General features: G+C 39.9%; 1 protein-coding gene across 9 annotated transcripts in view; it reads left to right on the forward strand.

The window, feature by feature from the left end:
- NLGN4X (neuroligin 4 X-linked) overlaps positions 1 to 26,823 on the forward strand; it is a 280,633-nt gene that overhangs the window by 139,470 nt on the left and 114,340 nt on the right. For 6 of the 9 annotated variants that reach the window (XM_074323442.1, XM_074323443.1, XM_074323447.1 and 3 more), the window contains 2 exons: positions 21,731 to 21,790; positions 25,124 to 25,276. In XM_074323442.1, coding sequence (XP_074179543.1) covers positions 21,731 to 21,790; positions 25,124 to 25,276 — 213 coding nt within the window. The remainder of the gene's footprint in view (positions 1 to 21,730; positions 21,791 to 25,123; positions 25,277 to 26,823) is intronic. The other 3 variants (XM_074323448.1, XM_074323449.1, XM_074323450.1) reach the window with 1 other exon arrangement.

Below are 26,823 nucleotides of genomic sequence, written 5' to 3' on the forward strand. Positions count from 1 at the left end.
TCATCTGATGTAGAAGTAAGGTTGAGACCCACAGTGAAAATTCAATTCCTCTTTTTACCGCTGTTTTCAGATCTGTACCTTTCTCCTCATCCAGGAATTCTAAAAGTAGTCTTGGAAGAATAGGGTCGAATGGAACACACATGTTTTGATCTATGGTTTAATGTGATGAAATTTAGAAGGCTGCTAACCTTGTTAGACCTCCAAAGAACATGGGAGGTACTAATTTGGGGATAAAAATATTTTTTAAAAATTGTTGTGTGTGTGTGTGTGTGTGTGTGTTAGCTCCCGCTTTACTAAGTGGCAGCCAGAAAGATTTTTTTTTTTTTTAATAATTGTTACCTCCTAACTAATGCCAGTAATACATGGGACCTATTGATTTTTAATAGCTCCTGTGCACTATGATTAGTACAGATAATTTCTGTCTGCAAATTGTATCAGAATGCAAAGGTGGCCCTATTGTAGAGTAATGTTAAGAAGAAAAGACAACACTCCAGGTAGAATGTACCACATATATGACAATGCCCAGTGACTGGAGAGATTATATTCTGATGCTCCATTTTTAAAGCAATGAAGGCATCTAACCAAAATAGAATATTTTTGCTGCAAATTGGCTTCTTTAGCTCACCATTTTTGAAAGCTTCCTTAGTAAAAGCCTGGTGCCAGGCACTGAAAGATTCTTTGTGGGGGGAGCCAGAGTTCATTTGGATCATGTTTCTGGAATGCTGTTAGAGAATTTGGTGGTGCTTTCTGAATGCTCTCCATCGCAGTGGAATTAACACTATACACTGTGGAGGTTGCCATGTCTCCAGATGGAAATGTAGTCCCATGCCTGTAAGTACAGGGATTTGCCCTTTAAGTAAGCTGCTCTCATTCGTCATTTATGGGATGTCTGTGTGCCATCTGAGTGGCAAGGAACCCGCTGGCCTGCCTCCACTTGTGCCTGGCTGGGGACGCTCTCCCCGGCTCTGCCTTGCCCCGAGCCAGCGTGCTCCTGGAGTGCCAGTCTGCTGAGTGAACAAGCAGAGAGCAACATCCTTCCCCCACTGCTCACATGCTGCTAAGTGGAGGATTTGTGTTCCTTTTGAATTCACGCTGCAAGTGGGAATGCTTGCTCCTTACCGAGTTAGGACTCTGTGCTCATGCCATCTGAGCAGGCAGATAATTGCTGCTTCGTTACTGAAGCATGGCGTCTTGGTCCAGATTCCTGTTTTCACAGACCAAAAGGGCATCGCCGGGCTTGGCAGACAAGGCGGCCTCCCGTCCCGTGGGAAATTTCTTTCTTTTATTGACCTCAGTGCTGGGCTTTCCAGCCTTTCTAATTAATCTTACATGCACTATGGCATGTGTCCATCCTGGTAAGCCAGGCACCTCAATGGGGAGGGGTAACTGGAGCCAATGTTGATGGCGGGAAGGCAATTAAAGCATGAGTGAGGCGAAGAAAAAAGAGGCAAGGCACACCCCACAAAGCTTTCCAAAGCCCCGAGGAAAACGTGGACACAGTACAGTTACTGCTTTCATGTCTCAGTGATGTTATAATTTGGTATCGAATGAGATGGTTTGATGCTTGATCAATAACATTATAATTAATGATCTGACTTGATATGTCAGTGGCTTACATGGAATGGATGCTCAAAAAGATCTTTACGGCAGCTATACCCCTTATCTGTCATGCCTTCGACAGTAACTGGTAGATCGTGGAATGTGTAATGTTCTAGAATTCCGATAAAGAAAGACGCCCGTGCATATTTTTGCATGCAGAGATGAAGGTGGCCTTTGGTTTGTGTTTGGAACAGACGGAGATGCTTTGTCTGCAGGAAGACAGCTGAGAGGCAGGCCCAGTGCCCATGCCCACTCCCGGACTCCAGATGGCTTGCTGGTCCCCGCTGGCACATCGTCAGGTCCTGCCGTCCTTGGGTCTCTAACAGACACCTGGAATTGGAGGGAGTTAGTGCAGTGGGCTGAACAAATCCTGACATCACTTGAGATGGGCAGTCAGAGACAGAGTGAATAGATGAGTGAGGATACATGCCCTGTAAATGTTGGCCACAGCTGCCCATGTGTGTTAGTGTTCTGTGCCTGCATAACAAGTTCCCACAAATTTAGTGACTTCATAACACAACACTCATGTATTAGCCCACAGTTTCTGTGGGTCAGGAACTGGGCACGTCGTACGTAGCTAGCTTCTCTGCTCGGGGTCCCAGAGAAATGCAGTTCAGGTATCAACTGGGCTGCCCCCCTTTCTGGGGCTCATGGGCTTCCAAGCTCACTTGGGTGTTGGCAGAATTGAGTGCCTTGTGGCTGTAGGGTGGAGGGCCCCCTTCCATGCCGATGGTCAGTGAGGGCTGCTCTCAGCTCCCAGTGGCTGCCAGCAGCTTCTTGGTCACAGACCAGCTTCGTCCTCCAAGGTCAGCAGGAGATTCTCTTGCTCTAGTTGGCTGAGCAACAACCTCCTACAACACACCCTAATCAAGCGAGTGGCATCCCTTGTCATTTCCCATGCAATGGAGCATAATCGGGGGACGGCTCGTCGGTCTTCTTAGCAGGTCCAGCTCACATCCATCCAGGAAGCTGGGACTGTCGGCAGCCATGACTCATCAGCAGTCACCTTAGGGTATGTTCACCACACTATTGTTAGATACCCAATATATTAGTTTCCTGGGACTTCCATAACAAATTACTACAGACGTGGTGGCTTAAAGCAACGGAATGGTCTTCTGTCACAGCTCAGGAAGCCAAAAGTCCAATATCAAAGTTGGCAGCCATGGTTCCTTCTGGAGGTTCTGAAGGAGAATCCGCTCCATGCCTCGCTCCCAGCTTTCCGTGGCTGCCAGCCATGCTTGGCATTCCGTGGCTTGTAGACACATCTCTCCAATCTCTGCCTCCGTCTTCACATCAGCTGCTCCATGAGCCCTCCTCTGTGTTCTCCTCCTCTAAGGACACCGTCATTGGAGTTAGAGCCCGTGGTCAATCCAGCAGGATGCCATCTCCACGTCGTCACTGATTACATCTGCAAAGACCCAGTCTCCAAGTTAGGTCACACTCTGAGTGCTGGGTGCACATGAAATGTTGGAACACTGTTCAGCTCGCTGCTGTGTACCCAGCTTTGCCCAGGGTCGGATGCTGCCCAGCCTCCTGCTCTTACCTTGCATCAAGCTAGCCTCCTTTTTGAAATGTTGTTTCACTTCTCTTTTTGTCTCCTTAACTCCTAATTCCCATCATAGATCCTTTCGTCTTCAGGGGAAATGTTCCTAACCACCAGAAGAGAGAGGGTCACCAGGAGATATCTGTCTATTTTCTTTCTATCTCTTTTCCTCCCTCCCTCCCTCCCTCCGTCCCTCCCTCCCTCCTGTCTGTCTGTCTGTCTGTCTATCTATCTATCTATCTATCTATCTATCTATCTATCTATCTATCTTCTACTTTCATCTATCACCTATTATCTGTCTGTCTTCCTTCCTTCCTTCCATACATCTGTCTATCATCTATTTATCTATGTATCTATGTATCTATCTATCTATCTGTCTATCTATCATCTTCTATCATCTGTCACCTATTATCTATCTGTTTTCCTTCCTTCCTTCCTTCCTTCCTTCCTTCCTTCCTTCCTTCCTTCCTTCCTTCCTTCCTTCCATTTATCTATCATCTATCTATCACCTATTATCTATCTATCTATCTATCTATCTATCTATCTATCTATCTATCTATCATCTAATGTCATATATACACATGGTAACATAACAATTTCTCAGTAAGAATTTTAAAATTTGGTGTTGGTATTGAATTAATTGTTGCATATTCCAAGGGACCGTGGGTCCCCTCCCTGTAATTGCTCTTCCCACCCGTAGTATTACAGAATACATGATGGTAGGAACCCCAACCTGCTTTCCTGTGAAAAGCCTTCTGTGGCTTGATGGAGGAGAAAGGGATATTTTTTACCTTGCCCTTCCAAAACCATAGGTCCTGGCTCTTTGCTGTTTCCAAGGTGGAGATTTTACATGACTTGTTAAAAGAGGAACAATCTATTGTGTGTACTGGATTCGTGCACATCAGTATTTTCTAGCTATGGTCTAAATGTGTGCCCTCAAATCTCCTGCTGAAATCATAGCCCTCAGGTGGGTGGTGTTAGGAGGTGGGGCCTTTGGGAAGTGGTGAGGTCATGAGTGTGAATTGGGACTAGTGTCCTTATAAAAAAAGACTCCAGAGAGCCCCCTCCCCCCTTCCACCATGTGAGGACACAGCCAGAAAACGGTGTCTACGGACCAGGAAGCTGCTTCTCACCAGACACTGAATCTGCCCGTGTGTTGAACTTGAACTTCCAATTTTCTGGAACTGTGAGAAATAAATGTCTGTTGTCTACTGCCTTCCCTTCAAGTCTGTGGTCTTTTGTTATATCAGCCCAGACAGACCAAGAAAGCATCTCTGAAGAAAGCAACAGTACAGTGGGAATGAAGCAGAGAACAAAACTGTCCTTATCGTAGCATGAGACGTAATGACAGCAATGCACCCTGAGTTCTACCAGTAGCTGTTTTTAACATTTAAAACAAATATTTGGTATTATTTTCTCTAATTGAGTAATTTGATAAGATAGTGCGTGATTTTCCATTGTATCTTTCCTTCACTTTCCCCTATTACCACCTAAAAGTTTCAGTTTTTTCTTGTTTAAATCATCTATGATTTTTATGCATAGTTTCTTATTACATTATTAGCAAAAAATATTATTTCTTTGCAAATGATGTTCATTTCACATTCTCATTTTAATAAGAAATTTAAAATCAGGATTATTCTGGGTATAATTTTCAGTTCTCTCATGCCGTAACTTTCCTGTTCTTAACTTTAATTCTCATTTCAGTCTTCTTGAGTTTAATGCGTTTAATTCTCCTCGGTTTGTTAGGTTATTGGAGTGTTTCTTGATACGAGTTTTCCAAGTACGTTGGTTTCTTAGCCCGCACCTGTGAAAATACCTTCTCAGAGGAGAGACTGGCAAAGGTTTTCAGCCCAAACACGGGTTGATCATGTTCCATTATCATCTCCATTTAGAATTCTAAGGTGAGAGAGACTTTTTTGTGTTTGTCATTGTCCTAAAGACCTTTTGGGGGAACTTATCACTAGTCATCCAGCAAACAGAGCACAGATTGTATGAAGAACATGGAAGCCGGTGGCAACACACGGTGGGTTATATAGACGATACTTCACAGGACCCAGAAGCCGAGATGCTGGTCGACCACCAAGAATGCTCCGAGCCCTTCCGGGCTCTGGTCCCCCTCCCTCATCGCTGTCTTTTCTCCGCATGCCTCTTTGAGCATCTTCTGGCTGGCCAGCTCCCATGGCGTCTTGCAGAAAATATGTCACCCAGGATGCTACGCACACAAGTCCCTGCCGTCAGATACAGCCAGGAGTGTGGGTGGCAAGTGCGGGCTCGGAGGGTCAGCATGAACTCCCATAGGGCTCACCTCGTCTTGGGCTGGGCTGACATCCAATCTGTATGGAGGCCCCCAAAGATGTCTGCTGTGACAGGGACACTGTGCTTTCTACCTGGATGCCTGGCCTTTTGTTTGCTTGTCTTGGGTTCCCTAATTGTAAAGCTAGTTACCTGGATATGGCTTGGAGTCTAGCTCGTTTCGTCTGTTCTTCCTGAAAGGAGAGCCCTGTTAAGCTCAGAAACAATGTCTTCAGTCTTTAGTCTGGTTCTGCGCAGGTGTCTTTACCTGTCTTCCTTCTGCATCACCCCTGCTACGTGCTTTACTAGGTGGTTCATTTTCTTTCTCTCCCGTACGTACTAAGGGAACTACTGAGGGTCCCAGTGTCATTTCTTCTTTTCACTTTCTTCCTTGAGGTTCCTTTTCTGAGTTGTTGTGTGTGTGTATGTGTGTGTTTTATGTATTTTTATGTATATGTTTATGTATTTTAATGTACTTATGCATTATATGGTTACATAGGCGTGTATTTATACATATTTATAAAATGAATATAAATACAATACAAAAATATATTTATATAGAATACACTTATATAAATATATAAAATACATATATAAATAGTATAAATATAAATATATGCAATACATAAATATATTTCCTGAGTGATAATATTCTTTATCAAAAATGTATAGGTATATGTGTGTGTGTATACATATGCATATATATATTTCCTGAGTGATTCTATTATTAGTTAAATAATAGAAAATGTATACATTCTACATATGTATACATTCTGCACACATTGTCTATCATTTATTTTACAATTACATTTATATGTTTGTATATACATAACTATATATAATTTTAATAAATGATAAACGTGTGCATATATGTGTGTGTGTACATATATGTGAGTGTACGTACATATTCTGAATGTATGTGGCCGCATTCAGAGAATGTCATTGTAAAAGCTGATTATATAATCATCTACCTCTAATTATAGATAGATGATAGATAGATAGACGTGTGTGTGTTTGTATAATGCCATCATCTGTACCAATAAATGCTATCTGTCTTTATTAATAAATGTATGTGGGCCCAAAATATCAACTCCAACATTATATACATCCCCATAAACATGCGCTTTTTTATTAATGAACTTTCAACTTCAGTCGACATTCAATACTATTTTATATTACTTTCCCTCCCTCTTACCAGTTGGTTGTGATTGGCTCAAATTTTGTTTAATTTGAATGTATACATAGGTGTGAGTCGGGAGGTCTTCTGAAATAATAACCAGACAAGCCCCTTAGGTAATGACACACTGCCTAGGCTCTTTTGGTTTGTACAGGCAGACACTTATTTTCTGTGACAGGTGGCTGCAGGAGTCCCTATTATTCCCTAATTTGTTTTCTATCAGATTTATAAAATAATTCCCAACGTGGTAAGGCCGTGCGTAGGCAGACGCGTGAGTGGACAGGACTGTCTTCAGCCTCACTGTAGGGTTCATTGAACCCCACCAGATACTGCCTTGGGATTTCTGCTGTTCAGGAGTTTGTGTCGTTTTCTTTGTTTTCATGAGTACTTTAGTTGGCAGGTTTACATTAGACAATGCTCCCTAGTCACCATATCGGGAGGTCGTTCTTTAAAAGACGACCCTGCACAGAAGTGGTTTTATCCAAATCTTTTTTTTTTTCTATTAAATTTATAGGGGTGACATTGGTTAGCAAAATTATGTAGGTTTCAAGTGTACATTTCTATAATACATCATCTATATATTGCATTGTGTGTTCACCACCCCGAGTCAGTTCTCCTTCCATCACCATATATTTGACCCCCTTTTTCTTCTTCTGCCACCCCCTCCCTCCTTACCCTCTGGTAACCATGAAACTGTTGTCTGTGTCTGAGTTTTTGTTTCTTTGTTTGTCTTGTTCCTTTGTTTGTCTTGCTCCTTTGTTGCTTTCAGTTTTGTATCCCACATATCAATGAAGTCATGTGGTTCTCAACTTTCTCTGTCTGACTTACTTCACTTAGCATAATAATCTCACGATCCATCTATGTTGTTGCAAATGGTACTATTTCATCTTATGGCAGAGTAGTATTCCATTGTGCATATATGTGTGTGTGTGTGTATATATATGTATATATATGTATATATATATATATATATATATATATATATATGTGTGTGTATATATATATATCACATCTTCTTTAGCTGCAGTGAACATCGGAGCACATATATCTTTACGGATAAATGTTTTCAGATTTTTGGGGTAGATACACAGGAGAGGAGGGATTTCTGACTCATGGTAATTCTATTCTTAATTTTTTGAGGTACCTCCATACTGTTTTCCATAGTGGCTGGAAAATGTAAACTGGTGACAGTCCTGACAGCACCATAAGAGGGACACCAGCAAGCAGTTGTGGCCCTGGGAGGGAGCGTGGTTTTCCTGGTGAAACACTGGCATTTGAACATATTTTAACACACTTACCACTTTCTTATGAACTCTTCTTAATGCTGTTAAATATTTTAAGCTGCATTCAGTCATTCCCTATTCATTCAATGGAAAGTAATAATAACAATAAAACCCAAAATCCATAACCTGGATTTTCATGAATACCTGAAATTGCCTATAATTACCTAAGACATGAAATCATTAAGCTAGCCTTGACTTTGTCTGTGGATCTCAAAATAGCGTGCTTTTAAAAATGGAGCTCATTTAGCATAAGTCTGTAAACACCTACGGAGACATTAAGATTGCATCCTGGCCTGAAGCAAATGCTTTTGTGGATTTACAATAGAATGAATTGATTGGCTTAGAGTCGTTAAGTATATGAGATTAAACACTGGCATTAAAGAAAATCCCATCCTGCGGTCACCACATGGTATTATTTTCTGAAGCAAGACAATGGGAATGTAAATATATAAGAATATTAAACTTGAAGTAAATGGGGGATTATCGGGGTGTGTTTAATAAAGCTGGATCGTGTTTTATGATTTCAGCATTACCCAAGGTGTTTTGAGTCCTTGGTGCAATGGCTTGCAATATCTTAAAAATCTCATTATCACGTAACACCGAGGGCTATATCCCAAACACAAGTGTTTTCCTCAAGCTGAGTGCCACAGTCTTGCGTAAAGAATGGGCTCAACTTGATAAATGACATTCTGAGGGCCAAGAGACCCACCCCTCATCAATTAGGGGGCTGCACTTACTGTTTCTCCTCTTGCAAAATGCCATCCCTTCTTTGAAACACAGTTGCCAACAGCAAGTTCATGCCTTTTCCTGAAGGTCAGGTTGTCCTTCCTCGACTTAGTTACTTAAGTATAATTTTTGTTTCCTTTACTAGACCAAAGGTCCTAGGAGATAGTCTGTAGCTTACCGGTACTCAGCTCGGTATTTTATCATTTATTTTGGGGAGCGAGCGAAACAAAATCAGCTTGCCAGAGACTAACCTATATGGCCTTGCACGAAATAGTTTTCCCTATTTGCTAAAAAGATCACATTGTGTGGCCATGGTGTCTCAGTTCAACGTCTGAATGTTAAAACTGGGGTAGCTTGAAATCTTGGACGGAGTTAACTTTTACCTTTTCTTTGCTACACTTGTCTGATCCGAATACAGCAGGGGGCAAGTAGTTGCTGGCAATTTTTCAGATGATTACAACGTGTTTGTAGCAGAGCCCTGAATGGATTCAGCAAACATTGCAATTTAGTTACTAATTGCAATTTAGTTCACAAGGAAAGAACCTGTGTAGTCATCGAAAGCACAACAGGATGAGAGTGAAGGGATAATTTCCACCCCATCGTTTGTCATGTATTATGTTGCACAGCTATGTACCATAAAGCCTATTATGCAAATATCAGCTGGAACACCATGTCATCTTGGTTTCATTTAGGCAAGTGACCCTCATTTCAGCTCCGTAAGCATCTTAACCTACAAAATGCACATGTTAGATAGAAGGTTCTGAGCTCCTTGGAGAAGTATCTGCTTCTAGCAATGGGGCAGGAAATATATACGATGGCTCTGGAGCTTCTTATAGTGCCAGAAAGTAAGGGAGCGCTAACCAAAAAACAAGCAAAACCAAAGCCAAACCACAGTTGATGGCGATATATGATAGCAGGAGCCCAGAAACCAACTAAAAGAGTTCTCACCAGCCAAAGCCAGAACGATTTGCAGAACAAAATAGGGAGTTATAATTCAGAGTATAAAATGACACCCACCATTCCACATTGGCATAAATGACGGAATAAATAACTAAACAGAACACATGGATTTCTTATTTCTGTTGTAACAAATTGCCACATTTGTTACAACAGAAATGAAACAACACAGGACGACCTTACCTGGCCCCTTGTCGACCTGCAAAGTCACCCAGCGGGGTCGCATTTTCAGTCCCTGTCTGATGTTGATTGTCTTCTGCCACCTTCTTTCACTCTAAAGGACTGTCATGATTTTAGTGAGGCTGCTGGACAATCTAGGACAATTTCTTCATTCTAAGGTCCGCTGGATTACCATTCTTAATTGCATCTGCAAATTTAATTCCCATTGTCATGTATCATATTTGTATCATGTTTATAGGTTCCGGGGATCTCTGGGGGGGAGGGGTGACATCATCTCCCTACAATAGGAAGATGAGACAATCTGCCATACGTAACTTAATTAGATCCTTTCCCTGAAAGCTGTGGAGCATGAATCTCCACTCTTAGGTTTGGCTTTGCATGCTGTCTTCCTTCTAAAGAACGTAATATTCCAAGGAGGAGAGAAAGAGGAACAATGGAGTAACTTGACAATGGATACAACTGCAGCACTCCGAGCCAACGTGACAAGTCCCTGTTGATGGCATATACCCTTGACGTAATGGGATGAGGGCACTTTCCATCTGTGGTCTTCTTCCCCAAATTCATAACCCCAGTCTACTCATTAAAAAAAAAAAACAACACAGAGAAACCCCAACTGTGGGGTATCCTTCAAAACTGTCAAGGTCAGGAGAAACAAGGGAAGTGTGACAAACTGTCATAGCCAAAAAGAGCCTAAGGAGGCATGAGGTCTAAAATGGAGCTGGTGTCTTGGGACAGAGAAAACAAGGCTACTAGGTAAGAACTATGGAAACCTGAACAAAATATGGACTTGAGTTAATTACAATATTTCCATTTCAGCTCATGAATTATAACAAATGGACTGACTAATGTTAGATTTTAATAATAGAGGAAACTGGGTGTGAGGCATATGGCAACTCTCTGTGGTATGTTTACCACTTTCCTCTAACTCTAAAACCGCCCTTAAAATCTGAGTTTATTAAAAAAAGACACAAAACTATGCAGATGCCATATCTTCCTCACTAATTCCCAGACAGCCTTTCAGCATTTCCATGTGCAATAGCCACAGAAAGGCTTTGAAAGTTTTTCTCGAATTTAAAATCCAAATGGGATTTTGATGTTTAAAAAAATCCTGCCTTTGAGGTTAGAACATTGACTCCTGTAGGGAAGGATTCACTCTGATGGGATTGCTGCTAACACAGCAAGCATTTTTGTTGGCAGCTGCCCGATCTAGGTCTTTGTCTGCTAAGAGGTGTCCATGGTAAGCAATCTGTATAGACCTGCTGCCCTGGGCAACTGTCCGGCTTTGACTGACATGCCCACATAATTGACATGCAAGTCAGAGTGTCATCTAGGACACCCACAAAGTACTGCGGGTACGCGTTCATAAAAAGATGGTTTCCTCCTGTGGAGCAGAAAATAGAGTGCTGGCATTTGGACGGGGTGTGCAAAAGTTTTAAAGGTGGAGAGTGCGTTTGAGGAGGTGGGGTTGAGATCAATCCTCGTCTCAGAACCTAGCAAGTGATGGATGCGTGAGCAAAATCGGGGAGGCAGAAAAATGCAGGAAATATTTGGGGAACCGTAACACACAATCCCACGCCCTACAATGATCAGAGCCAGTGTTTTTAAATGAGTTGCTGGTTACGTCATTCCTTCTTTCTTTTTTTTAATTAAAGTTTATTGGGGTGACAATGGTTAGTACAGTTACATAGGTTTCAGGTGTACAATTCTGTAATACATTGTCTATAAGTCACATTGTGTGTTCACCAGCCAGAGTCAGTTCTCCTTCCATCACCATGTATTTGACCCCTTTGCCCTCATCTACCATCCTTACCGTCCCTTACCCTCTAGAGTATTGTCTGTATCTATGAGTTTTTGTGTCTTTGTTTGTTGGTCTTTTTCCTTTGTTGCTTTCAGTTTTATATCCCACGTATCGGTGAAATCCTATGGTTTTCGACTTTTTCTGTCTGGCTTATTTCGCTTTGCATAATAATCTCAGGATCCCGTCCATGTTGCCACAAATCGCACTATTTCATCTTTGAAGCTCCTGCTTCCTTCAGAAAGTTCCTGATGTTTGGCTTAAAGGAAATAATCTAATTTTTCCGAGTCTTCATTATACTAGGGTATAATCATGATGGCATTTTGTTTACTCACCATAAACATTTAGGTACTTAATACCCTGTTGATGTTACCAGTTCTTTATTCCCCTGCAGTCATTTCATGATCAGTGTCATGTACGAAAGTGTTAATTTTCTGTAGAAGGCAAACTGAAGTGTGGTGCTAGTAGGAAAATGAGGCATTGCTTTAAGGGAAAACGATAGCATTGACTCTGATTTACAAATATCAAGCACACTGGGGAACTGGACATATTTCTGATCTAAAATGATCTTCTTGATCGAGGTGTATCTTGCGATGTTCAGGTGCTGTGTCCCAGTCTGAGTATGCACGTGTCTGAGGATGTGTGCATGTGTCTGCTTGTGTGTGTGTGTGCCTCCGTGACAGGAGCAAACAAGAGTAACAGTGAACTAAAGGTCAGGTATGCTGCTGTAAGAAAAGACTCCACAATTTTAGCAGGTGGCAACAAGAAAAGTTGGTTTCTCTTTCATGAAGTTTGTGTCAGTTTTGGGCAGACGGGTTATTCTGTACAGACTCTTCTTTCGAAGACCAAAGGCTTGAAGGGGTAGTTCCTACCTGGGACATGGTGGTCTGGTGGTCGAGGGAAAAAATATGGCAGAAGTGTGATGGCTTACAATGTTTCAACTTGGGAGTGACATGTGTCTCTTGCATTCACATTTCGTTGGTCAAACTGATATTATCAGAAAGATATCGGATGTTTTGAACCAATAATAGAATCCTTTCTTCAGAATGTGTTGAATGAAAGCAAACATAATCACTCTGAAAGGGGTGTGCGAGACATTTCCTTTAAGATTGTGTTATTGTGGACATGTCTGCTGTTTATATCATTATATCCTTTTGTTTCTAGTGAACACAACAAGGAACAGCTCTAGTGTGGCCAGCCAGCCAAGTTCAAAAGTGGATAAAGCCACAGATGTCCTTACTGGCAGTAAGAATTGTCCTACATTCCAAAGACTTGAGTGACCTCGGGATTCTTAAAAATATGTATATACTTTTAGGGCCCTTAATTGCGGTCATTTGATTTGTGTCTTCTGCCAGGACAGACCCAGGAGTGGAAGAGTGCGATGGTTTTTGTGCACATTGAGACTAATTTTGATTTTTGGAAGGATTGCGGAGTAGGGCCCCACATCCGGCCGACAGACAAGGCAAGGCAGAGGCGACTTGATTGATTTGATGAGTACAGGTAGAGAGGCCACATTGAGATTTGGACAGATGATTCATTTACACAAAGACCAAAGGGAGACTAAGCCATGGGTTCCAGCTTCCCGTCATTCCCTCATCCCAAAATGGCATGGAGATTCATTCCATTCATCACCGTCTATGTTCTGACTGCAGAGAAAGCTTGTCATCAGTTGACAATATGCAACAGCACTCAAAATTGTGCAGACTCTCTTGGCAAGGAGAATATACATACAGAGGGTGCCAAAAATGTATACACATTTGAAGAAAGGAAAAAACCAATAACCGAAGATGAATACAAGTCATGTGTATACATTTTTTTGGCACCCCCAGTACACCTGCAGAGGCTGTGTGTGTGTGTCTGTGTGTGTGTGTGTGTCTCTGTGTTAATACAGTATTAAACCAATTTCATTTTCAACATGAGTTTTCTATATACAGATGCATAAAAAAAACTTCTAGCATAATTCAGTATTAAATTAGTTCCAGTTTTTAAATAGATTGTGATTTAATCTCTAGGACATGGAGATTGTTCACAGAGGTAATAGATTGTATCAGCTAAAAGTTCTAATAAAATGGGAGCGACTCATGTACATCTAATAGAATTTGTCTTTTATTCCGGAGAAGAGGAATGTTTCAGTAACCAAATTCACAACAAAAATATTGCTTATGTAAGGCTATGCAATGGGTTGAGATTTTAATAAGCACAGTCATATATCAGAGATCTATAAAATTTTACATTTTTTGATTCCTACCAAAGACAGTGTGAAATTAGTTCTTCCTAATTCTAGCAACATAAGAAACAAAAATTATTATTCATGTTTTCTATCAGTCAATATTCCAAAGCCCGTCAGAGAAAAAGAAAAATATATACAAAACCCGTATTATTTCCATTGTTACAATGATGCATTTTTGAACTAGGAGAAAATTAGGGGGAACTAGACTTTGCTTTTACTGTAACCACAAATATATGCCTTCAATTTTCGTGAGATAACAAACCAAGATAAATTAAGTGGTGAAAAATTACAAGCTAATATCTAACAATCAAATAAGAGAATGCAACGTTTGATTTTCATACTTGAGAGAATTACACACACTGTGTACAAGAGTCTATGTTTTTTCCACCAGTATTTTTTATTCTTCATGGATGATATAAGTATCTCTGCCATGTAGTAGGTGTGTGGTCATGACATCAAACACCCATGATTCATCCCACAGATATTTATCATGTGACTTATATGTCCAGGACATTTTGCTGTCATATTTGTAATATCTAGCAAAATATTTAGCATATATAAGTCACATGTTAAATGTGGAGTGAATCCTGGATATCTGACCTCAAGACTGTCCCCACATAACTCTGCAATTCTATGTCCCCTTATATGTCCTGGAGCAGAGGTCATCAAACTTGGGGATACGTTTCCAAAATTTTTGCTCAGTGTATTTCTGCTGTCGTCGTTAGAAAAATCAATTTAGAGATACTCAGGCTTTCTGGTCACCCCAAATCCTCCTTCCACATTACAAAGAACGCCCTTCACCGTCCACGACAAATCCTCCCTTCCTGCCTCCCATGCCTTGTGATGTCAGATTTCTCCTCCCAAATACTGGCTCTGGGAAGTGTCTTTGTTGAAGACTTCTCAGAAAGGCTTCCCAGCCATATACACATTTCCATTAAGAGTGAAACATGATCTTGCTCAGATGTTCTGATTTCAGGAAGGAAAAAAGAAAAGAGGAAGAAGCAGTAGGTCAGCTATGCTGAGGCCTTCAAATGAAGACATTAGAGTTTTCTGCAGTCACATGCATTGGATGAAACCCATGGCAAATGTCCCATGTTATCTGTCGTTCAGATTCACTGTGTTAATAAAGTTCAGCTGAACGTTAGAGCGTAAGTTAAAATGCACACATGCAAGCCTATTTATCCCGGTTATAGCCAGTCATGAAGGTGTAGGGGTGATAGTTGAGGCGTCACAGACCAAGGAGACGACTGTGAATAAATGAGTATATTTTTCAGCCCCATCTGAATCATCCAATGCAAGTTTATCTCAGGTTATGACTCACCTCGTTCAGCGTGGGCTTCTCATCCTCAGGTCATCTCGCCTGGCCTGGGCCGGCATAAAGTGTCGATACATCTTTGTACAAGGAATGCGTTTACAAGGGAATAAACTAATGAGGCATGGGCAATTTGATGGGGGTTGGGGGGGACGGGATCCAATTTGGCTCATTGCTGAAGTAAAGCAGGGAAGTCATAAGTGCTCGCTGGTCTCCTCCCAGCATTGGATTAGAAGATTAAGAAAAATGTCCACTGTGGCCGACTGACAAACTAGCAGTCACACACATATGGGGTCAGACAATCAGGTTCATGAACTTGTGGCAATGATGCTGCTAACCATTTTTGATATCAGAGGGATTATTCATTATGAATTTGTACCAACTGGACAGACAGTGAACCAAAGTTACTATTTGGAAGTGGTGAAAAGGCTGCGTGAAAAAGTTAGACAACCTGAACTGTTCGCCACTAATTCATGGCTCTTGCATCACGACAATGCACCAGCTCACACAGCACTGTCTGTGAGGGAGTTTTTAGCCAGTAAACAAATAACTGTATTGGAACACCCTCCCTACTCACCTGATCTGGCCCCCAATGACTTCTTTCTTTACCCAAAGATAAAGGAAATATTGAAAGGAAGACATTTTGATGACATCAGGACATCAAGGGTAATACGACGACAGCTCTGATGGCCATTCCAGAAAAAGAGTTCCAACATTGCTTTGAAGGGTGGACTAGGCACTGGCATCAGTGCATAGCTTCCCAAGGGGAGTACTTCGAAGGTGACCGTAGTGATATTCAGCAGTGAGGTGTGTAGCACTTTTTCTAGATGAGTTCGCAAACTGAGTTGTCCGACGTGGCACATATCTGTGTGTGATGATAATGGAAGCCTTTATTTCCCCCATAACCCATTACACAGCATCCTCTGTGTTGAAGAAAATGTACTCAGCGTGGACACACCCTTCTCGTATGTAAGGTAACAAGTCTAAGTTGAACTTGGAATTCATGCTCTTAAGAGACAAAAAATTAAAATAAAACTTAATGTATATTGAAAAGAGCAGATGTAAAATTACTTTCCTGTATCCAAATGTTGATATTAGCACGTAGAGATTTTCCAGTGATTTTGGTTTTGTTCTTTCCTGTGGTCCATCTGTCCCAAGGTCTCTACAAAGTGTTTCTATGACATTTATGATTCAAAGTACTGCTTTAAGTAGTTTGACTTTCGAAAATGATATAGACAAAGCATGAAAAGGTAACATTGGAAGAACAGGTATAAAAAAAAAGAAGGACATCTTTCAGGACTACGGGCATGGAAATATTTTATTTATAAAATCATATTTAAATTTTAATAATGGAACGTCTATACTTTTGTTTGAAGTTATTTAAATATTCCCTTTAATATTTAAAACCACGTCCCCAGTGAGATTTGATGGAGATGCTAATTATTAGATGGAAAGGAATATTATTCTGGCGTTTTGAGGAAGGTGCAGATCTAAGGAGGCTGGAGAAGAAGAAGAATGGCCCGTCTGAATTTTGAAATGGCTTTTTTGGCAGCCACAAGACGGGTTTACGCTGGAATGAATTCCAGCAGAATCTTTTTCCCTGTGTCCTCTAATACCTGTGTTTACACAGGGTTCATGGTTGCAGCTAAATTAGATACTCAAGAGAACTCGGTTGGTTTTCAGGCTGTTTAATTAGTTACATTTGCAAGAACAAATATTGTAGGTGGCTTATTGGAAAAGAACAAAAGGGTGAAAAGTTAAATATACATAGAACATTAAAGGTGATATCTAATTATGTTTCTGGGTCAGGCTCTGCTGTATAAAATTAATTTAAAATTGTGATTTGGCAAATAATTTCTATGAAAGTCTCGTCAGGTAGTTTTGCTTCACTTGACAGGCTCATTTGAAAACTTGCCAAACGCTCTTGAAAAAGCAGAAGAAAGTTGGAGAACTTCACCTTCCCTATTTTGAAAGATACTATAAAGTTATAGTAATTAAGACAGTAGGGCACTCATGTGGTAGAAATACCGGGGGTGCCAAAAAATGAATACATCTGACTTGTATTCATTTTTTGTTATCGTTATATACTGAGTATTATAATTTTAATACAGTTTTTTCCTTTCTTAAAATGTGTGTGTGTATATATATATATATATATATATATATATATATATATATATATATATATATCCTATATATCTTTCTCTGTATCTATCTATATATAGATATCTATCTAGATAGATATAGAGATAGATAGCTATATATAGATAGATATAGAGATAGATCTATAGAGAGAGATATAGATATATAGATATAGATATATCAGTCAATGCAATATAACTAAAGAGTCCAGAATTAAACCCTCACATTTATACTCAATTGGCTTTCAACAAGAGTGTTAAAACAATTCAATGAGGAAGGATAGTGTTTTCAATAAATAATGCTGAGTCAGTTGGCTATACATATGCAAAAAGATGAATGTCAACCCTTACCTTACACACATGAAAATTAACTCAAAATAACTGAAAGATATAAATATAAATACTCTGCTCTTCAAGATTCAGGGGAAAAAAATAAGAGAAAAATCTTCAGGGTCTTGAGTTTGAGGAGGATGTCTTAGATGTGACCCCAAAGCACAAGCTTTAAAGGAAAACAACGGGTACATTAGACCTCAACAACATTAAAAACAGTTTGCACTTCAGAAGACACCGTTGAGAAAATAAAAGACAAGCCAGGGACTGGGAGAAAAGACTTGCAAATGATATATCTGTTAAAAGACTTGTATCTAAGAAATACAAGGAACTCTTACCATTAAATAATAAGAAAGAACCCAGTTTTAAAAATGGGCACAATATTTGACTAGACAAAGAAGATAGTACATGAGGTGTTCTACATCATTAGTCGTTAGCTAAATGTCAATTAAAACCAAATGACATACCATTTCGCACCCATTAGGGTGGTTATCATGAAAATGACAATAAGATGTGTTGGCGAGGAGATGGAGAGCTTAGATGGAACTTGCGTACACTGCTGGTAGGAATGTACAATGGTGCAGCTGATTTGCAAAACATCCTGGCAGTTTCTTACAATACAAAGCATAAATTGACCATGTAAAATAGCATTTTCATGCCTAGATTTCAATCCAAGAGAAAGGAAAATATATGGCTATACAAAATAATTGTAGATAAATGTTTATAGCAGCCTTATTCGTAGTAGATACCAACAGGAAACAATGCAAATGGCCTTCAACAGATGAGTAAATCAACAAAATGTGTATTCGTACAGTAGGATGATATTCATTCATTACAAAGGGATGAATTACCGATGTATGCTACGCGTGGATGGACTTAAACATACACTAAGTGAAGGAAGCCAGACACACACAAAAACTACATATTGTGTGAATTTGTTTCATTGTACGAGGTCTGACAATTAAGTTCGGGAACTCATCCTAGAAAAAGTGCTACACACCTCATTGCTGAATATCGCTGAATATCACGGTCACCTTCGAAGGACTCCCCTTGGGAAGCTATGCACTGACGCCAGTGCCTAGTCCACCCTTCAAAGCAATGTTGGAATTCGTTTTCTGAAATGGCCACGAGAGCTGTCATCATATTACCCTTGATGTCCTGAATGTCATCAAAATGTCTTTTTTCCCCCAATATTTCCTTTATCTTTGGATAAAGAAAGAAGTCACTGGGGGCCAGATCAGGTGAGTAGGACGGGTGTTCCAATACAGTTATTTGTTTACTGGCTAAAAACTCCCTCACAGACAGTGCCCTGTGAGCTGGTGCATTGTCGTGATGCAAGAGCCGTGAATTGTTGGCGAAAAGTTCAGGTCATTTAACTTTCTCACGTGGCCTTTTCAGCACTTCCAAATAGTAAACTTGGTTAACTGTTTGTCCAGTTGGTACCAATTCATAATAAATAATCCCTCTGATATCAAAAGAGGTGGGCAACATTGTCACAACAAGTTCGCAAACTTGTCAGACCTCGTATGACCTGCTTAGAAATGGAAGATCTGTGAAGACACAGGAAGTAGATGAGTGAATTCTTGTCTTTTACTCCACGATGAGCTGAGTTTGTGGTGTATAAAATTAAGTCGTAGTAAAGCTCTTAAAAACCACACTGGGGTTAACAAAGGAACGTGGTAAAGAATTGGAGAGACTGTAGATTAGCCTGGATTGCTACTTAATCAGTTATGTGACAACGTCTTGCACGTTGAAAAAGCATTGCAAATCTTTAGAACATTTCCCTCCATTTGCTGGGGAAGTTGCCATGAGCCCCGCCTGTCATCTGGCCCCCAGAACTCTTTCCAATGACTCAGATTTTGTGCACTGAGGTGAGCCTAAAGACACGGATTGCTGGGCTTGGGAAAGAGTACTGGCATTGAATTCACCTCAGACTTTGCAGACGACCTTTGTCCTGTGTGAGCCAGGCCAGTGGTGATGCTTCTATACTTCTAGCTGCAGCGTGGACGAGAAAATAAACTTATGAGAAGGAAATTTAGAAGAAGGCTGAGATAGGAGAGAAGCGCTTTCTCACTGTGGACTGGGTGTCTTCCAGAAGCCTGTAATAAGGGGAGGAGGTCAAACTTTAAAGGAACCCTTTTCTTGGACGGAATCTGCTTAATCAGGAAATACATTCTCTCCCCTCACCCTTGCTATGTCTTTTGACTACTTTAATTTTTCTAGTATCTTTCTGTTTTTAATGAAAGAGGTCACCTGTTTCTATAGAAACCAAAAAAGAAAATCTTTGTGGATGAATTGATTTTTCTTTCCCCCCCCTCCCAGAAATGAGGAGGGCTTGTTTTCTAAGACAAACGGTTTAGTTGTACCACTCATGTAGACTATTTCTTGAAGGAAGGCACCTCTTTCAGATGTCTTAACGTCATTTAGGCATAAATTTAGTCCACAGGACGGCTTTGAAATTGGTTTTATACTGACAAACCTTGACAAAAACAACCCAAAAGGCCATCGAGCTAATTTGATGCAGATTAATTTTTTTCAAGATATTTAAGTGCCGTAAGAATTCTTAGACGTGAATACATCTTGATATCTAGCTAAGTATAATAGATGAACACATCCAGTATACTTTCTAAGGGATTGGAAATGAATGTGTTAGAATGAATGAAGGACTATTTCCTACATGACTCAACTTTCCCGATAGGTGATTCGTTGAAACTGGTACTCTGGTCTCAAGGGGTCCCAGTCACCTCTTCCCAGCTCTGTGTTCAATGACCTAGTATTCATAGGTTCAAACTGTCTACAGTGGGAATATTGAAACTTCAAAAATCAACAAGTGCAGTGAATCGGGTTTCCTACCCACCCATCCACATAGGTCTGCTTATTAAAAGGTGTTAAGTCACCTAAAATGGACAACACTCCATCCTTATTTGACTTACGACCACAGCAACTTCAAATTTTGCTTTTGAAACATGTTGGAGGTCTTTTGAGTTCAGTAGGTAGAACCGAGGAATGATTTTTCAGACAGGAGCATTGTGGGTGGCAGTTACTGCTTTCCCATCTGTCTTCATCCACGTAGCCTAGCACCCGCTAGGAAGGCAAAGACTGCTTTGGTTGATGGAGACGGTTCAAGTGATAGGAACTGAGATATGCATACCTGGGCTGTGTCTGTGTATAGAGAGAAGAGAGTTGAGCCAATGAACTAAACAATTCCAATGCTATTAAATGTTTTGGCTTCTTGTATCTGGAAAACATAAAAACCAAAATGGCGCCCTGTATACGGAAACTGTAGGAAGGGCATTTTGTCTACATGGAAATTCCTATGCCGCTGATGTTTGAGGCAACCAAGGTAGGTGACTTCATTTTATTTATTTTTTCACAAATTCAAATGGCAATAACCTTCAAGTAATATTTAATAAGTGTTTCAAACAGAGACCATTGTTCATAGTGTTTTTATGTTGACTTGAGAAATAATTATTGAAAGTCTTATTATTTTTATAGTAGATGACAATGAGTAGTATTATCTGTAGCCACTTGTGAGAGGTCAGCCTTCGTCATTTAAATTGACGAGTGACATTTCTGAACCTTACTTGAAATGGTGTGTTTTTAAATACTTACGCATTAAACTAATGTCGATTATAAAGCATGTTGATTAAAGGTCTTTCACGTGTATCATTTACATGTGTTTCTTTGTACATTGTGGAATTTCCTAACCGAAGCATATCAGTGATGTTTCAAAAATTTATCTAGATTATAACATGTTGAAATCAGAGAAGCATTGAATATTTCATATGCATTTCTTGTAAGAATGTTGGGAATCTCTTTTTTAATAATTTAATTTTCTTTTCCTTTTTTTAAAAAAACTCACATTAGCTTTTTACTTTGCGATAGTATCATTTTAACCCCAAAACTACATTTTCACAGGATATCTAATATTTTTTTGCAAATAACATTTTGACTTTGTTCTTCTTGACATCTTTTATGTTTATATGCATTTTGCATCACCCTCTTTCATTTTTTCGAAATCCAAATGTAACAGATTTCAACTTTTTATGTGACTTTTTTTTTTTCTTTTACTGGGTGGTATCTCTCTCTCTTCTGATTTTTTTGCAAACCTGTTGTTTTTGAATTCTCTTTTTTCCCTTTATTTTCCTTCTCAATATGACCCCAGGAGCCAACACAAAGAAAAACGCAGATGATATAACCAGTAATGACCGTGGTGAAGATGAAGGTATTTTTTGTTTTTTTCAAAGCTCGACCCTGATGCATGATTTTATATCTATCTCTGTCTCTCTTTTTTTTTTTCATTTCAACTTGTTTTTCCTCCCCTTTCCTGAAACAAGTACACATCGGTGTGCTTCTTCATTTTCTTCTTGTTGGGAAACCACTGTCATTTTTAATTCCAATGACCATATAGATGACTGCCAGTCACTTATGACAAGTCATGTAAACATTGCTTCTGAATGTGAAGTGAGTACCGAAATGTGATTTGCGATGAAATGCACCTTTTTCTTTTTTTCTTTTTTTTTGGCTTGGTCACAAGAAGAGAAAATTGAATTTTAAAACATGCATGTATAGTTTCTTTTCTTCCTTCCAAATGTTCTTTTGAAGTTAATACTGTGTTTTGGAGCTTTGGTCTTCTTAATTCCTTCTATGAACTGCAAACTCGGCAAGACACCTCAGTAGAAATTTTTTGGGGGGATGGCATGTCAGTTTTTGTTTGTTTTTAAGCATACTGATTCCAAAGTAGGTTTCCCAGAATCTTGTCTGGCTCACAGTGAAATATGTGAAAAAGTGTATTAACGAGATGTTGCCATTTCTTTCAGGACTGCGTTTTAGCAGCATTTAAAGGAAAAACAAATAGGGATAGCAGAGAATTGAAGGAAGGTCAAAAAGTCAGTTCATGCATCCTTCTTTTCACACCACACCTGTTTTGAAAACAATTTTTTCCCCAACAATGTTTGGTTGCTATGGAGTGTTTCTTCTTGAAGGATCCCACATTGTTGACAGATTATCGACCAGAAATAAATTGATTTTATTTTTAAAGATGGAAGACACGTGACATCTAAGCAACCACTAGCATATTATATCCTATTTCTTCAGCAGAATAAATGGTGTACAAGATAAAAAGAGTCTAACATTAGTTGCTGTGAAGGTTTTATGGGATATGTGAAAGCATGTCTTCCCAATCTGAGTAGCAAAATGCATGGACATCCACTTATTTACCTTAAAAGAAGGAAAACCCTTGAGGAACCTTTGGTTCTCTGGCTGCTAGGCAATTTGAACACACAATGCAATATATAGCTGAGGTATTATACAAGTGGCCACTGGTAACCTATATAATCTTATTAACAAACATCTCCCCAGTAAGTTTAATAAAATTTGAAAAAGCGCGAGGGAGACAAGTGAGTAGTGAGTTATCCTTGCCAGGTGCCAAAATTTCCTGAAAATGCCTGTTTATCAATTGTTTGTTTTGTTGACCTCTTTGATGTCTTATAAATTGACTGCTCTCCATGAAAAGTTATGCCATCGTTGCTTTCATGTCTGGTCTCCTCTTTATGTTATTAATGTCGTTGTTGTTATTATTTTATTATTTTACTGGCATTCACGGGCTGTCTTTACCTCTTAAAACTCTATGAAAGATCTCCAGTGGTGTCAGAATGTCACATCCTCTGTGCCTGTCATTTGGTCAGAACCCCAGAATGCCTGCAGTTTTATCAGTATTCAAAAATGTATTTAAGAAACCCTTCTCCTGGTTGTCTTGCACCTCTGTGGCTATAATTTGCATCTCATTCTGCTCTCTCTTTTTAGTGCATTTCCTAGTAATCATGTTTTCACCATGCTCTGCAGTGCAATTTTATCACCATCCAATGCCCCCAGTTTTCATTGAATACTGATAACCTGTGACCGGTGACATTTTTTTTTCTTTTCTTTTTTAAACTTTGAGTTGATACAGCATTTGGTTACTACTTCTTCTAGTTGTGTGTGTCTTGGAAGGAAAGAGATGTTAAGCTAACATTTTCTCTGAGGAACCCCCTGAAAGCAGCCCATCAAAATCTCAACTTTTTCCTTTTCCACAGTGCACTCGCCAACAGCGAGTGAAATAAATAAAATCAAAACAGCAAATCAGAGGCCGGAGGGAGAAATGGACCATGCCCAAGACCACCCCTTATGGAGACCGGTTTATTTAAATGTCCCATGTAGTCTGTCATGAATACATGATTAAAAAGATTTTTACTTTCTATTGCAATTTTATATGAGAGAATGAGCTTGACACTCTTTCTGTACTTAACTGTGAGCAGTGAGTTTCTCGAACTTTCTCGATGCTGTGTACTGGTAACTGATGAACTCATTTTGAGGCTGTCCTCATAATTAATGTTATTCCTAGTCACCATCAAAATGGTGAAGGTTTGTTGCCTTTAAATTCTTTTCCGATATTTCAAAAGTGTCTTGGTGATTTCAGATAAGAAAAACACTGTCCAAAAAAAAAAAAAAAAGTGAAAATAAATATATTTAGGTACATTTGGTTTTCTTTTGATAACATACAGACATTTAAATTATTTACACACACCCACAGAAATAATTATAGTGGAGGTCAGACTTCTTAAACGCTAAATGTAATTCTAAGGGACGATAAACACTGAACAGGCTCTTCAATCATCGTTTTTCAGAAAGCAGGCTGTGCAAATGGACAAATGGTCCCCAAATTTCTGTCGTCACAGATCACTGCAAAACATTGTTTTCACATCATTGTTCAATAAAATAACAATGACTAAGGGTACTCACTGGTTGGTTGCAGAGCAGAATGAGAGTTCATAGTCCCTGGGAAAATCTATAGCATATCAATAATGTTTAACCTGAGGTTGGAATCTTGTGCCATTATTATTGCATCTCTTTGCTTTTTGTCACTTAAATATGTTGGAATATTTCAGTCCATCACCGAGAGCAGAAACACTTCATTGGACATCTTTTTTTGGTTTTGTTTTATTTTCGTTTTAATTTCTGTTTTATTGATCCTTTTTAACCATTTGTTTTTGTGGGTATTTTAAAATCATTATCCTGTATTGAGAGTTTATATAGTTTCACAACTATCTTATGCTCTCATTGTTCAGCTCACCTTTGACCGAAGATGACGGTAACAATGAGAAGAAATTATAATTTTGAATTTGATTTTGCACTTAGATGATATAAATATATTTTATAATGGATGTCATGAGCTTCTTCAGTTTAAGTCACCCTTTAGTATTTGAGCGCTACTTAGGAGATAAGTGTTTTATCGAAATCCTGTTTTTTAGAGTTTTAGATACAAACAGAAACGTCCATATGCGTACATATTACTTCACTTGCCGGTGTGCTTCTCAAAGTATCATTTCTGTGAGTAGGAAATACAACAGCATGGACCATTTTCCTTAGGCAGCCTTAGCGTGGCACATGCAATTAAAAAATAGACCAGAAAGATTCCAGTCAAAGCTAGGAAAAGTCACCCAAGTCTTTGGCCTTTGACTGAATGTCTGTTCATCGGTGCGGGTGTTGACTGTGTTTCCTTCCGTCCCTTCTTTTGCAGACATCCATGATCAGAACACGAAGAAGCCAGTTATGGTATATATCCACGGCGGGTCTTACATGGAAGGGACTGGTAATATGATTGACGGCAGCATTCTGGCCAGCTACGGAAATGTCATCGTCATCACCATCAACTACCGGCTGGGGATTTTAGGTGAGTGATTCCATTCCTGGAACGCCGGGGCCAGAGCCCTGAGGAGCTTCTGTGCGTTGTGTTGTGGGGCCCGGTGGATTGGAATTGTGTTACTCCAGTGCCTAGGAAATTCTGTTGAAAACACGCACTTCCCGTGTAGGACCTGTTTGTTCCTTTTGATGCTTTCCTGTGGCCCCCTCTGTGATGTGATGAGTAGCATAACACATTTGGTCATGGGTGGTAATGTGGCAAGCGCTCGTGACTGCTGTAGCTACGAGCTCTCTTGTGTGGTTGTGTAGGTGTGTTGTTCAGGTTTTTGTGTGTTGGGAAATGTTTTAGCTAAGTGCGTAGCAGATGGTTTCTGTTTGTTGGGCCTCGAAGAACTGCCGTGTGGTGACCTGGTCTTGTCATCTGCGTGCCATGGAACATCATGGTTTTAGGAATTTTGTAACGTTTGGTGACTTCAGTGAAAGGACATTGGCTAAATGTGAAGGAATTCAAAAGTTGGTCTCTATTATTTGGGTGTTTAATTCATGTCTCCCCAACTGGGTGTTGGAAAACTGTGTATTTTTTTTGGGGGGAGGGGTCATGTTTTGCGATGTACCTTCTTTTGTGGCTTTGCCTGCTGTCAGACAATTCGTGAATGAACTCTTCCTAAACCTACGTAACAACGTTTGTTTTCAAGGCAAAAATAGTTGAGGATGGTGCCGAAAGTTGAATGTTTTAACAATGTGGTTCTGAGCGTGAGATCTGTATGTCAGTTTGGTTCTGGTAAAATATTAAAATTCAAGTAAAATGGATTAATGGACAAGAGCTATGGCTGAAAAACTGTTTTCTCCAAATAGGTAACTATCACCAAGAATAGCTTATTTTCTGCTTGATATTTTAATTTGATTGGAGGCTTCTTTTTCCCACTCACGTTTGAAAACATTCACCTAGAAAAGACCCCAGAAGAAGGCTGAGTTGTAAAGTGCATTTCTAACCTAGAAATGCAGATTGCCCCCCCCACCCACACACACAGGTTTGCAAAGGTGTGCCTGTTGGACCATTAATAACATACTTGCAGGTCCTTGTTGGGTTTCAGAGATAACTCAAAGCCTTGCAGCCAAGAGCCTTTTCATTGCAGGATTTTATTTCATTTTATTTCTTTCTTTTTTAATACGTTCTATGAGCCAGATCTTTGTGGAATCATTTTCGCTAATTGCCCATAGGCAGTATTTTCTCGGAGGCTTCTGGCTACTTGCTTTGGCCACAAGGGTTGGAAACAGGAAGTGGTGTTTCATGATCTTTCACAAAAGGCCCATTCTAACACGGAGGTGGGGAGGGTGGAAAGAACATGGCAGGGCCTGCACTGAGCGCTTTCAAAGAGGGCAGTGTGCGGGGCTTCAGAGGAGTGAAGGGAGCTCAGGCGCTGTTTTCTGAATGAAGCAAATGGGCATTGAAAACTCCCTGCTTTGGTGGAATCACACAGTGTTCTCCTGCGTGCATGACGTGGGGGTGCTACCTAAAAGGTTAGACTTCAAAGGAAATTGATTTTCTCCCTCCTGCACCAAACCGAACCATATCAA

This window comes from Rhinolophus sinicus, chromosome X, assembly GCF_036562045.2.
Source record: "Rhinolophus sinicus isolate RSC01 chromosome X, ASM3656204v1, whole genome shotgun sequence".
In the NCBI taxonomy this organism is placed as follows: domain Eukaryota; kingdom Metazoa; phylum Chordata; class Mammalia; order Chiroptera; family Rhinolophidae; genus Rhinolophus; species Rhinolophus sinicus.